Raw genomic sequence first — 13,418 nt, 5'->3', positions numbered from 1 at the left:
AAGCCTAACCCTAACCCTAACCCTAACCCGAACCCTAATCCTTACCCTAAACCAAAACCTAACCCTAGCCCTTATGCTAACCCTAACCCTAACTTTAACCCTAACCCTAACACTGACCCTAACCCTTACCCTAACACTAACACTAACCCTAAACCCAACTCTAACGCTAATGCAAACCCTAAACCTTACCCTAACCCTAAACCTAACCCTAAACCTTACCCTAACCCTAACCCTAACCCTAGCCCTGACCCTTACCGTAACCCTAAGCCTAACCCTAACCCTAAACCTAACACTTACCCTAACCCTAAGCCTAAGCCTAAGCCTAACCCTAACCCTAACCCGAACCCTAACCCTTACCCTAAATCAAACCCTAACCCTAGCCCTAGCCATAACCCTACCCCTAACCCTAACCCTACCTTTAACCCTAACCCTAACACTAACCCTAACCCTTACCCTAACTCTAACCCTAACCCTTACCCTAACCCTAACCCTAACCCTAATCCTTCCCCTAACCCTAAACCTAACCCTAACCCTAACCCTTACCATAACCCTAACCCTATCCCTAATCCTCACCCTAACCCTAACCCTAACCCTCACCCTGTTGAAAGGAGCCGCGGGAGACAAGCCTCATGCTATCATGGTCAGCAAGTCACGTTTATTGGTTACCAAAGATTCTCTCTTATACAGGTCTTAATGATCCTCATACATAGTGCAAAAGCGAGCTCATCATTGGTGCTTAAAGCTGAATGCCAATCCCTCCCATCTTATGCCTGTTCTTCAGTCCTGAGATATTGCTTCTGTTTCTTTGTATCCACCATGTCCTGTGTCCTTGCTGCGTTAACAATTTAGACAAGCTGGTTCCGTAACCCTGCAGCTCGTGATCAGTGAGCGGTACCCTGCTGATGTGCCCTTTGTCACGTCGCCATTCCTGCACAGGGACCGACACGGAAAGCGTTCAGGTACCACCAGGCTGCGAGTTCACACGCATCTCTCCATCGTGCCGCGCTGCTCTGCGCTGTTTCCAGCAGGAAAGTTCCAGCACGCACGTAGAAGCGTCCCGCTCCGCACAGCGCCGGCCTCGCGACCGCCGCCTGCAGCGCGACGTCAAGGCGCCCGCGGAGCCGCTCGTCTCCAGCGAGTTCCCCAGCGCCATCGCCGGGCCGCGCCGCCCGCCCGGACGCCCCGCTCCCCCACCTGCCGGCGGCCGCCAGCCCGCGCTCGCCGCTCTCCAGGAAGGCCCGCACGGAGCGGAGCGGGGCCGGGGCGGCGCGGGCTCGGCCTCGCTGAGGTCCCCCACGTCCCCGCAGCCGGAGCCCCGGAAGCGGAGCGGGCGCACGACGACAGGCATCGCCGCGGGCAGCCGGGCGGAGCCGCGCGGTGAGGACGCGATGACCGAGCGCAAAGGACCCCGCCCGGACTGCCCGCCCCGTTCGGCGGACTGACCAATGGGAGAGGCGAGGGGGCGGGGCCGAGCGCGGGCGCCCCGCCAACGGCGGCTGCCGACGCGAGGCCGCCGCGACGGCGATGGGGCCGGCGGGATGGCGGAGCCGCGGGGCTCCGCGCGGAGAAAGCGGCGCTCCGCCGCCCCGTGCCTCGGGGACGCCGGGCGGTCAGGGGAAGGCACCGCCGCCGGCCCCGTCCGTCCCCCGTCGGAATCCAGCTGTTCTCGGAGGCGGAACCGAGCCGTCCTCCGTCGTTGCGGCGAGGCGCCGTCCCCGCTGAGTGACGTCATCAGCCCCGCGACCCGAGCAGGGGGCGGCCGTGCGGAGCAGCCGGGCCTCCGAGAGCCGCCTCGGCTTCTGCAGGCGGCTGTTCGGGGGGCACCGGGGCGGGGGCCGGGCTTCAGGTGCTGCAGGGGCCGCGTGCCGCTCTGCGTTGGCCTCGTGACGTCGCTGCGGTGCTCGGGGTTCCGCTCGGCGGGGGCGGCTGCCCTGCGTCTCCCCGCCTCCCCCACCCCGTGCGTTTCACTGCCCTCCTCCCCTCCCCCTGCCACGGATCGCCCGCAACCCCCCCCGTCCCTCTGTGTGACCCCCGGGGTTGCGCCTCCCTCCCCCTTCTTCCCCCTTCGTTTCCCCCGTTCTGATCCCTGTCGTTCTCTTCCGGCCCTCCCCTCTGCGCCTCCCCCATTCTGACCCCCAGGCTCCACCTATCTGTCCCCCCGCCCTCCCGCTCCCTCCCCTGTCCCCCGTTCTGATCTCTAATGTCCCTCCACCCCGTCACGAGTCTCCCCATTCTGTGCCCTACAGTCCCCCCACTTTCCCAGTCCCCTCTGTCTGACCCCCAGAATCCCCTCTCCTCCTCCCGGGTACCCCCGCTCCATTTCCCCCATTCTGATCCTTAGAGTCTGCCATCACCCCCCATTACCTTCTCTTTGACCCCCAGGGTCCCGTGTCCTCCTTGCTCCCCCCGCCTTCTGACCCCTTTTTCTGACCTCTGGAGTCCCCTGTGCTCCTCCCTGACCCCTGGAGTCAGTTCCCCCATTTTGACCTCCATTCCCCCCCAACCGGACTCCTTTTCTGCCCAATAGAAGCCCCCCACAACCCCTGGCTCTCTCCTCCCACCCCTTCCTCCCTCCAGCCCCAGATGCGCTTTCTGCCTTGCAGAGGCTCTGTTCACCCTTTTCCCTTCCACAACCCACTAAATTCCCCTCCAACTCTTTTTCAACCCCAGAGGCACCCCACTCCCCTCTTCTCCCCCAGATACTCCCCTGAGGTCTACCCCAGACTCCCACCCCATAGAAGCCCCCCACAACCTCCTCACCACTCCTAGACCCCCTTTCCTCCCTGTAGAGACCCCACTCCTTTTTTTTTCCCCCTCACAATCCTCCATCCACTCCCAGACCTGCCCTTTCTGCCCTACAAAAACCCCTTTTCCCCCTTTCAACTCCTCAAGTTGCCCTCCACAATATTCCCCTCCACAATGCACCCCTCCACCCCCAGACCCTCCTTTCCACTCACAGAAGCCTTTCTCCTCTTTTCTCCCTCACATTCTCCTCCCCACCCCCAGGTCCCCTTTCCACATCACAGGGCTTCTAGCCCACCACAATCCCCCAGTTTCCTCTTCCACCCTTTCTCCACCTCCAGACCCTCTTTCCAGCTCACGGAAGCCCCACTCACACCTTTCCCCCCGTAGATTCCCCACAACCCCCTGTCCACCCCCAGACTTTCTTTCCACCTCTAGAATCATAGAATCATAGAAACTGGCAAGCATAAGCTACAGCTTCTTCGTTCCGTGACCAAGAGCAGAACGTGTTCTGTGGAGAGAACACCTTTGGATCTCTGTACTGACCATCATCCACAAAGAGCTGATTAAGTAATGACGTATTGCTGTCAGCTGCATGAATGCTATCTGATTGAAGTATTGTACACTCCTGCAGCTAAAAGATATAAAAGCCCTGTAACAACAATAAACTTTGCTTCTTGCGCCACCAGAGCCTCAGCCCGTCTGTCCCAGGCGTCTTGAGCTGCTCTCCGTCATCTGGTGCCGAAACCCGGGAATCTCGGACTCCAGTGACAAAGGCGTCGCTTCCTCCCACGAGCCGCGGTTGGTGAGTTGAAATAGGGAGGTAAGGACTGGGGCATTGGACAGATTGTTAGATAAAATGGGACAAGCTGCAAGTACTGAACGAGGCCTTTTTTCTGCAGTGCTGAAATCATTATTCGTTGCCTGAGGAGTAAAAGTGACTCGGGGTCAGATTAGTCGTTCTTCAGATTTTATAGAGGAAGAATGCCCCTGGTTTCCCAGGGATGGAACTATTAATATGGAAACGTGGAACAAAGTAGGTGAAAGACTCCAGGGCTGTTATGCTGTGCATGGTCCTGAGAAGGTACCTATGTATACCTTTACGCTTTGGACTCTAATAAAAGAATGTCTCAGAGGAGACACAGGAGATGAGAAGTGGCAGCGGACCACTCGCTCAACAGAAAAGTTATATCCTGCCTTGCCGCCATCAAAATCTCTCCATCACATCCCTTCGTCCATCGGCACCCCCACCCTCCCCTCCCCAATATGAGCAACCTTTGGTTTGTAAATTAGCAAAGGACTGGCCGCCTTGTAAACCTCCTGGCACTAACATGGCAAAGGATATTTTACCCCCCGATGATTGGGGAGAGTTAGAAAAAGAGGCTGCTGAATCTCACCATAAGGACTCAGCGGCTGTATTCCCAGCGTTACAGGCTGCTGATGCCGCTGTGCAGACACAACAGACAGTCCATCAGCTCCATCACATCCCCTTGCTGTTCTGCCTGCCTTTCGAGCAGGGCGAATGCCTCCCCCACCTGGAGCAGATGCTTTGCTTATGCAACAATCTCCTATGCAATTGGCTTTGAAAGAAGCTAGGAAAGCTGAGGAAACAATAGATGAATTTTCTGGGCAACTTTTTCCGTCTCAAGTTTTCCCTGGCATACAGCATCAACTTGCAAACGGTGGCATTCTGAATGATTATGAGCCTATTCCTTTTAAACAACTGAAAGAGCTTAAAGCTGCTCATATCCTTCCCCCTTCTGACTGGCAAAGCTTGGCGAAGGCTGTGTTAAGTGGAGGTGAATATTTGCTTTGGACTTGCGAATATGCAGAACGGTTCTTCTTGTGCCCCTTTATTACCAGTTCCTCATTTTGGAGTGAACCCCAGGGGATTAATGCCTAATGATCTGTGGCAGATGGATGTCACACATGTACCTTCCTTTGGAAAATCTTCTTATGCCCATGTAACAGTTGACACTTTCTCTCACTTTGCAGTAGCCTCAGCCTTGTCTGGTGAAAAACTCTCTCATGTATGCAACCATCTTTTGCATTGTTGTAGCGTTATGGGAGCACCGGAATCATTAAGAACCGATCACGGGCAGCTTATGGAAGTAGTGGTTTTGCAACCTTTTGTCGACAAAATTCACCATGAAACTGGAATTCCACATCATCCAGAAGGCCAAGGCATAGCAGAAAAATTGAATCATTTACTGACAACTCAACGAAAGAAAATAAAAAGGGACATGGGGAATTAAAGATACTCCGTCCTCTATGTTATCACATGCATTATTTGTTTTACATTTTTTGACACTGGATGATGATGGAAAATCGGCTGCGGATGGACATTGGAGTAATAAAACAAGAGATGAACCAATGGCATACTGGAGAGATCCAATGGACGGTAAAACTTATGGTCCTGATCCTGTACTGATGTGGGGCAGAGGATACGTTTGTGTTTTCCCTACAGACGAAACCTCACCACGGTGGATACCGGAGAGAGACGTCCGACATGCCGGAAACCAAGGTGGGAAAACTGCGGAGGAAGATGCAGAGACTGACTGTAACCCAGACCTGGGAAAGAAAGATGCACGAGAGAATACGACTCGTGGCCCTAATCCTCAGGACCTTGTGGATCTCACATCACGGATGTAAAGCTGAAACATACTGGGCCTTTGTACCCAATCCTCCTATCATCCACCCGGTTCCTTGGGATGAACCCGTGCACATTCCGGTTTGCAGCAATCAAACAATGTTTATGGGGCAATATTCAGATGGACACATAATAGAGTTCTCTGCGCGTTTTAATTATTCTGGAAAGGTTGATGGTATGCCTGTATGTTTTCAGAGGAATCAAACACAATCCCTGTGTGAGAGAGTGGTAGTGCAAAATGACTGGGATACCAATGTTTCAACAGGAATTCATTGGGCTCTGAATGTTCTCTATCTAGATTTAGCTAATGGGACAAGAGGTTCTGGAACGCCTCCCTTAAATTTTCCTTTCTGTCAAAGCACAATCACTCCAAAAACAGAATTTGCACCTTTATGGAGAGCATGTCGAGCTAACGAAACGGTGTGCATTGATTCCACTATGTGTGATTGGAATATGATAGGAAATCAAGGGCGACCAATTGATTTGGTCTCAGGAATTTGGACAAAAAACAATCCTACGTTCTATTCTAATTTATGGAAAGCAGTCCCATCTATGGACAAAATCAAAGCAAAACGATTAAACTTGACTTGGATTCAATAAATAATAAATGGGCAATGACTGCAGAGTTACACAACTGAGTTTTATATGCGAGCTTGTGCTCCAGAACCTCCTGCCTTTTTAAGCGGACCGCTAAATATTGTAAGTAACATAGTAAACTGTACCGACTGTATAATCTCTAATTGTCTTAATAGCAGCAGTAGTTCCTTCTTGTTAGTGAAGCAACCCGATTGCGTCTATCTTCCTGTAAATTTGACACATTATTGGTATGCTGACAAGGGAATGGAAATCCTCCAAGAAGCTGCTTTGCCATTAATAGAGAGATCCAAGCGAATGATCGGATCAATAATAGCCGGAATAGCTGCGCTCAGTGCTGCCATAGCAGTAACTACAGTCGCTTCTATTTCTTTAACAACTCGTATTCAGACAGCAGCTTATGTTAATGAGTTATCAATTAATGTATCTAAAGCGTTACAAAATCAAGCTACATGGGATGAAAAGATTGAACTGCGTCTCAACTCCTTCAAGGATACAGCAGACATCCTGGGAAGACAGTTACAAATTGTAGCTGCTCGTGAATCTCTCTTATGTCACGCAGAATACCGAGCTGTGTGACTCCTGTTGAATGCAACAATACCAAATTCTCTTGGAACAAAATACAAGATCATCTTCAAGGCACATGGAATAATGCCAACACGTCATTAGATCTTAGGGAATGGAGGCAGCACATTCACGACATGATACAGTCGCACCATATGGATCTTTCAGTAGCAACTCAAACTACTACATTTATCAGCGCTCTAAAATCTGCATTTCCGTCCTTCAAATCATTTAGAAAAGGAATTTATGGGCTGACAGTCATTGCCATAATGATAATCATAGGAATTCTTGCTTGTCCATGCTTGATGAAAATAATAACAAATAGATTCCAAAATTTGCGTATAAATCTTAAAAAATTGGAGATGGAAAACACAAAAAATAAACCACCACCACCTCTGGTCTAATAAAATAGAAAAGGGTGGGATGAGGAAGACTGTGAAGCAAAACAGACCTGGCTGACCTGAAAGGGTCAAACAGGGAACACGCGGCCCCTCCTGAAAGGGAAGGACTGCCATGTGGAACTGGCAAGCATAAGCTACAGCTTCTTCGTTCCGTGACCAAGAGCAGAACGTGTTCTGTGGAGAGAACACCTTTGGATCTCTGTACTGACCATCATCCACAAAGAGCTGATTAAGTAATGACGTATTGCTGTCAGCTGCATGAATGCTATCTGATTGAAGTATTGTACACTCCTGTAGCTAAAAGATATAAAAGCCCTGTAACAACAATAAACTTTGCTTCTTGCGCCACCAGAGCCTCAGCCCGTCTGTCCCAGGCGTCTTGAGCTGCTCTCCGTCAAGGAGAGTTTGAGGATCTGAGGGATTTCACAGAAGAACTGATCCACAGCATTGCTATGGCAGAGAGGCAGTGAAAATGTGCTGACAGTGTGCAGGAGGGAATAGAGAAGCCCAGTGCCCCAGGCAGCTGCTGCCATGGTGGCACAAGCTCTGCTGTCCATCAAGGTCCCGTAGTGCAGGGGTTTGCAGATGGCAATGTTGAGTCACAAAAATGACTCTACACCAGGTTTGCACACTCTTTACTCTGAGTTATGCTTATGCAATTCTGGGTGCACTCGAACCCAACTCAATTTTACTCATATTTTACACCACATTTACTAACACTTTACTTTGGCTTTACTCACACTTCATTTTTGAGTGTGTTTCACTGGCACTTTAATCAAGGTTTACTCAAATTGCTCTTCAACCTTACACACACTTTACACAGGGCTTACTCACATTAATCTCAAGGTTTTACAGACACCCTATTCCTGGTGTGAACACTCTGTCATCCGGGCCTATCCACACTTTAATACGGGTAGACTCACACCTTACTGTGGGTTTTCCTCAAACTTTACTCCACATTTACCAACACTTTGCTCCGGACCAACCCACACTTTGCTCTGGGAGTTTCTCACACTTGACTCCAAGTTTACTCACATTGGACTCCCAGTGTATTCACGATTTTCTCCAGGTTTTACTCACATTTTGCACCAGACATGCACACTCTTCACTCTGAGTTTAGTCTTACTCTACTCTGGGCAGATTCACACTTTACTCTGGCTTTTACTCACACTTTACTCTGGGTTTATGAACACTGTACTCTGGGTTTACTCATACTTCTGTTTTGACTGTGTTCCACTCACATTTTACTCAAGGATTCCTCAAACTTTTCTTCAACATTACTCACACTTTGCTCCTGGTTTACTCACACTTTTCTCTGGGCTTTACTGGTACCCTACCCTGGGTGTGTGCACTCTCTCTTCAGGCCTACCCACACTTTACTCCAGGATTGCCTCACACTTGACTCTGAGTTTGCTCACACTTCGCTCCATGTTTCCTATAGCAAAGAAAGAAGATTTCAAAGGGCACCCAAGAAAAATGTTTTCTGATTTTACAAGGTGCATCTTGTTGCTTTTGGAGCACCATTGTCCAACTGATGTTGATTGAGGGTGTCTCCTAAGGAGATCTGCACAGGCAGGAGAAGCAATTGCTTGAGGTCTGACACAGTACAGACAACCTGACTGCTCACCTCCCCAGGCCTGACGTGTCTGCTGTATGCACCTGGCCCTTGCATCACTTTTCCTACACCAGAATTCTCCACTGCAGTCTGCAGCTGGATGGTACAGTTCCTTTACACCATTCCTTTACCTGCTTCCCTAAGAGAACTGTCTGCACGCAGGCACAGGATGTTGCTTCCTGCTTTAAAACAAACAACAGTAAAGCACAATACAATTTGCCTAAAAAGAGAACGCACTCCTCAGCCATATCCCATCAGTGTGGTTCACCTTCCCACTAGGACAAGTACTTTACATCAGTAGACAGGAAATGATAATTATTAATGGGGAAAAATGAAAAGGAGCAAAGCTCCACTGTGTGATCACAAGCATCCCATGCCATCTCCAAGGGCCCCAGAGATCGTGTCTGGGACAGGCAGCTTTCCAAGAGGACCTGCAGGAGAGCAGAGCCCTCTGGAAGCTGCAGATGGAACTTGGGAAGAAGGTCTCAGGGCAGTACGCTGCCAATGTTGTTTTTGTCCCTGCAGCTGCAGCCCAACCCAGCACACTCAATGCCCCCAGACAAGTCACTGGATTCCTGGGGGTGACCCAGTGCTGAAATGGCCACTGGGAAGCCAAGAAACTCTGATTTCTTCTCAGTGAACACAAACATCCATGAACCATTTTGGGTCATCGCTGTCAGACTCTCTCTACTGCTGAGTCCCTCTCCATCTGCCCTGCTGGCTCAGCAGCACCACTGCAGAGCCCTCCTTTGCCTGTGGGCCCCCCAGCTTCCCCTCTTGGGGTGGGTCCAGAGGAGGGCACTAAGATGATCAGAAGGCTGAGCAGCTCTGCTAGGAAGAAAAGTTGAGGGAACTGGACTTGCTTAGTTTGGGGAAGAGAAGATTCTGAGGAAACTTCATTGTGCCCTTCCAGTACTTCAAGGGAATGTATAAAGAGGAGGGGGAATGGCTGTTTAGCACAGTGGCTGGTGATAGAACAAGGGGGAGCGGTTTTGAACTGAGGCTGGGGAGGTTTAGGCTAGATATTAAAAGGAGGTTTTTCACCCAGAGGGTAGTAAAGCCCTGGGACAGGTTGCCCACATAAGTTGTGGATGCCCCATCCCTGGAGGCTTTCAAGGCCAGGCTGGAAATGAGAGGCTCTGGGCAGCCTGCTCTGGTGGTTGGTGACCCTGCCTGTAACAGTGGGGTTGAAACTAGATGATCTTTATAGTCCTTTTCAGTACAGGCCATTCAATATTTCTGAGACAACATAGGCATGTTTCAGAAAAAACTGAGTCATTTGTTCAGGCAGATGAGAAGACGACCCTACTGAAATTTGTCCATGACATTTTCCTCACTGCATCCTTGAGCTCCTGGTTCCGCATGCTGTAGATGAGGGGGTTTAATGATGGAGGCACCACCGAGTACAGAAATGAAACCACCAGGTCCAAGGATGGGGAGGAGATGGATGGGGGCTTCACGTAGGCCAAAAAGTCAGTGCTGAGAAACAGGGAGAGCACAGCCAGGTGAGGGAGGCACGTGGAGAAGGCTTTGTGTCGTCCCTGCTCAGAGGGCATCCTCAGCACGGCCCTGAAGATCTGCACATAGGACACAACAATGAAAACAAAACACGCAAATACGGCAAGAACACTAAGCACAATGAAACCAATTTCCCTGAGGTAGTCTGATTCAGAGCAGGAGAGCTTGAGGATGTGGGGGATTTCACAGAAGAACTGATCCACAGCATTGCCTCGGCACAGTGGCTGAGAAAATGTACTGACAGTGTGCAGCAGAGCATGGAGAAGCCCAGTGCCCCAGGCAGCTGCTGCCATGGTGGCACAAGCTCTGCTGTCCATCAAGGTCCCGTAGTGCAGGGGCTTGCAGATGGCAACGTAGCGGTCATAGGACATGATGGTGAGGATGCAATACTCTGCTGACATCAGAAAGACAAACAGAAAGGTCTGGGCAACACATCCAGCGTAGGAGATGTGCCTGGTGTCCCAGAGGGCATCGGCCATGGCTTTGGGGAGAGTGGTGGAGATGCAGCCCAGGTCGAGGAGGGCGAGGTTGAGCAGGAAGAAGTACATGGGGGTGTGCAGGCGGTGGTGGCAGGCTACGGCTGTGCTGATGAGGCCGTTGCCCAGGAGGGCAGCCAGGTAGATGCCCAGCAAGAGCCAGAAGTGCAGGAGCTGCAGCTGCCGCGTGTCTGCCAGCGCCAGGAGGAGGAACTGGCTGATGGAGCTGCTGTTGGGCATCTGCAGTTCCTGGGCCTGGAGTCCTGTGCAGAGTGCAGAAGATAATGACGAGTCAAGAGCTTTTTCAGAGACACTCCACCCCTATGCTATAACAGTGTTTCTTTCTCTTAGGACAGGGTTCATTTAACTCCATAACTTGAATTTACAGGAGCTTCACCATCCCTTGAGAAGTGGAAGATGAAGGAGCTCTTGCTTTCCTCTCATTGCCTAATCATATCCCAGCCTCCTGGATACTTTCTTCCTATGACATATTTCCATTCATGTATCTTTCGTCTGTCTGCACTCAGAGTGCCCATTCCTACCTCTGTGCACTTGAATTTCTACTAGAGAAAGCTGCCTGTTTGCTGGACAAGTGCATTATTCATGTCTGCAGAGAAGCATGGAAATTTCAGCTGGTGCAATCCTTTGGGAGAAGAGGGGCTGAAAGCACATGAGGAGTTTGTGCGTGTAACTGCAGACTGAGAAACGTCCAGTTCAGGACTCTTATAGCTGCGTTCATATTTCACATCTCCTTTCAGATCTCTGCCTCCAACTCATTCTCCTTCCCTAAGGACAGGTATGGGAAAATCCCTGCCTTGTCTCTCCTCTTGCAAAGTGCCCTTGGAGACACTCTGGCAGCGCTGAAGCTGTGATCCCCATGCCCCCAGCAGCAGAAGGCTCCTGCCCTGCCCTGCCCTGCCCTGCCCTGCCCTGCCCTGCCGAGGGGCTCCTTCCCCCCACACATCTCCCCGCAGCGCCCTGGGCAGCTCCCCAGGCAGGCTGAGCACCGAGCCTGGCAGGCGGCAGAGTCACAGCCTGCAGTGAGACTGACCTTGTCAGAGGCTGCCAGCGATGCTCCTCCAGTGAGCTCACAGCCTGCTCACACCATACACATCCTACAAGCTCTCTCTCCTTGCTCTGCTCTCCTCCTGTCACCTGCAGGCTGTGCTGTGCACAAGAGCTGCTCCTGGGCACAGCCGTCTCTCTGCAGCACTGCCCACTTTTATGAGCTCCCTGTGTCCCAGCAGCCCGGCCCAGCTCTCCAGCAGAAGATGGCATTTTCTCTTCCTCACTGCTCTCCCTGGGGATGTCCTCAGGTCTCTGCATTGGCAGCTCCTGATAGACAACAGGGTCATCTCTGCACAACGTACTTTGAAGTCAGATGAATTCATCACCAGTGCACAGACTGATTCCTGCAGCATTGTTTGTCCTAGCAGACTGTGTGTGCCGAGCAAAGCTGCAAACGCCCCATCTGGTGCCATGGTTTGACCATCCTTGTTATTGGCACTCCACATCATAACATCATGTAAAGCACAGGGAATTAAGGAGTCAATACTGCAGGTCTGTGGACGGACAACTTTCTGGATGCCTGGCTCTCAGCAGAGAAGAACTGCAGACCCAGAGGACTCTGAGTTCAGAGGGGAAGATCAGCCATGGCAGGAAGTCCCAGGATCTCTCCCTTGCTCGCTGCCCTGCAGTGCGTGGCTTCGCTCCCCAGCCGTGCGCCTGCAGTTCAAAGCAAGGCTTTTGCTTTCAGACGCTCGCTCTCTCATTTGATATCATTTATTACCCTAAATTTCAATTTCAGTTTATAATATTGCGTTATCTTGCATTCCCATATCATGTTTAGTAAAATTGCATTTCCTCCTAAGATCCTTGCTGCTGATTTATTATTGTTGTTGTTATTATTATCGTTCATATTATCATTCATATCTTTATTTTTGGCCAGAAGGACTGCAGGCCTGCTGTCCTCTGTCACGGGCACAGATAGTTCTAGATGGCTCCGAGACAAGGCAGCACACTCAGTAATAGAAAACAAGCCATGTTTAAGGGGAAAAACAGGGATTTCTAGGAAAATAAGCGATATTTCAGAGGAAAAACAGGGATTTCTGGCAGAAAGAGCCATATTGAAAGGGAAAGACCACAGATTTAATGGGAAACATCGATTTTTAGCAGAAAAAGCCAGATTTAAGGGGAAATGCCCCATATTTAATGGGTAAAAGAAGGATTTCTAGCAGAAAAAGCCATATTTAAGGGGAAAAACAGGGATTTCTGTGAGAAAACCCCAGATTGAAGGGGAGAAATAAGGATTTCTAGCAGAAAAAGGAATATTTCTGGGAAAAACCCCAGATTTAAGGGGAAAACCAGGGATTTCTAGCACAAAAAGCCATTTTAACGGGAGAAACAGGGATTACTGGCAGAAAAAGCCATATTTAAGGGGAAATGCCCCATATTTAATGGGTAAAAGAAGGATTTCTAGCAGAAAAAGCCATATTTAAGGGGAAAACTCCCAGATTTAGTGGGAAAAAATGGGGAATTCTGCCAGAAAACCAAAGATTGAAGGGGAAAAACAGGAATTTTGAGCAGCAGAAGCTCATATTTAAGGGGAAAAATCCCAGATGTAATGGGAAAAACTGGGTTTTCTGGGAGAAAAAGCCAGATTGAAGGGGAAAAAACCCAGATTTAAGGATCAAAACAGGGATTTCTGGCACAAAAAGCCATATTTCATGGAAAAACCCCAGATTAAATGGAAAAACAGGGATTTCTAGTAGAAGCCATATTTAAGGGGAAAACCCCAACATTAAACAGGGAAAACAGGGATTTCGGGCAGAAAAAGCAACATATAAGAGGAAAACCCC

General features: G+C 50.4%; 1 protein-coding gene across 2 annotated transcripts; it reads right to left on the bottom strand.

The window, feature by feature from the left end:
- Window positions 1–3,592: 3,592 nt before the first annotated feature.
- On the bottom strand, window positions 3,593–10,846 carry LOC128079460 (olfactory receptor 14J1-like). Of its 2 annotated transcripts, none has more exons than XM_052680694.1 (2): window positions 9,893–10,846; window positions 3,593–3,611 (listed from the first exon to the last, which is right to left on the bottom strand). In XM_052680694.1, exons 1-2 carry the CDS (start codon window positions 10,798–10,800, stop codon window positions 3,593–3,595), a joined length of 927 nt encoding a protein of 308 aa, XP_052536654.1. In that variant the 5' UTR covers window positions 10,801–10,846. The 2 variants fall into 2 exon arrangements, with proteins under 2 accessions (XP_052536654.1, XP_052536653.1); XM_052680693.1 differs by lacking the exon at window positions 3,593–3,611 and adding an exon at window positions 4,499–4,869.
- Between the last annotated feature and the right edge of the window lie 2,572 nt (window positions 10,847–13,418).

The sequence above is a fragment of the Tympanuchus pallidicinctus genome, unplaced genomic scaffold, assembly GCF_026119805.1.
Source record: "Tympanuchus pallidicinctus isolate F22 unplaced genomic scaffold, pur_lepc_1.0 scaffold189, whole genome shotgun sequence".
Classification (NCBI taxonomy): Eukaryota; Metazoa; Chordata; class Aves; order Galliformes; family Phasianidae; genus Tympanuchus; species Tympanuchus pallidicinctus.
This window is presented reverse-complemented; position numbering and strand designations above follow the sequence as displayed.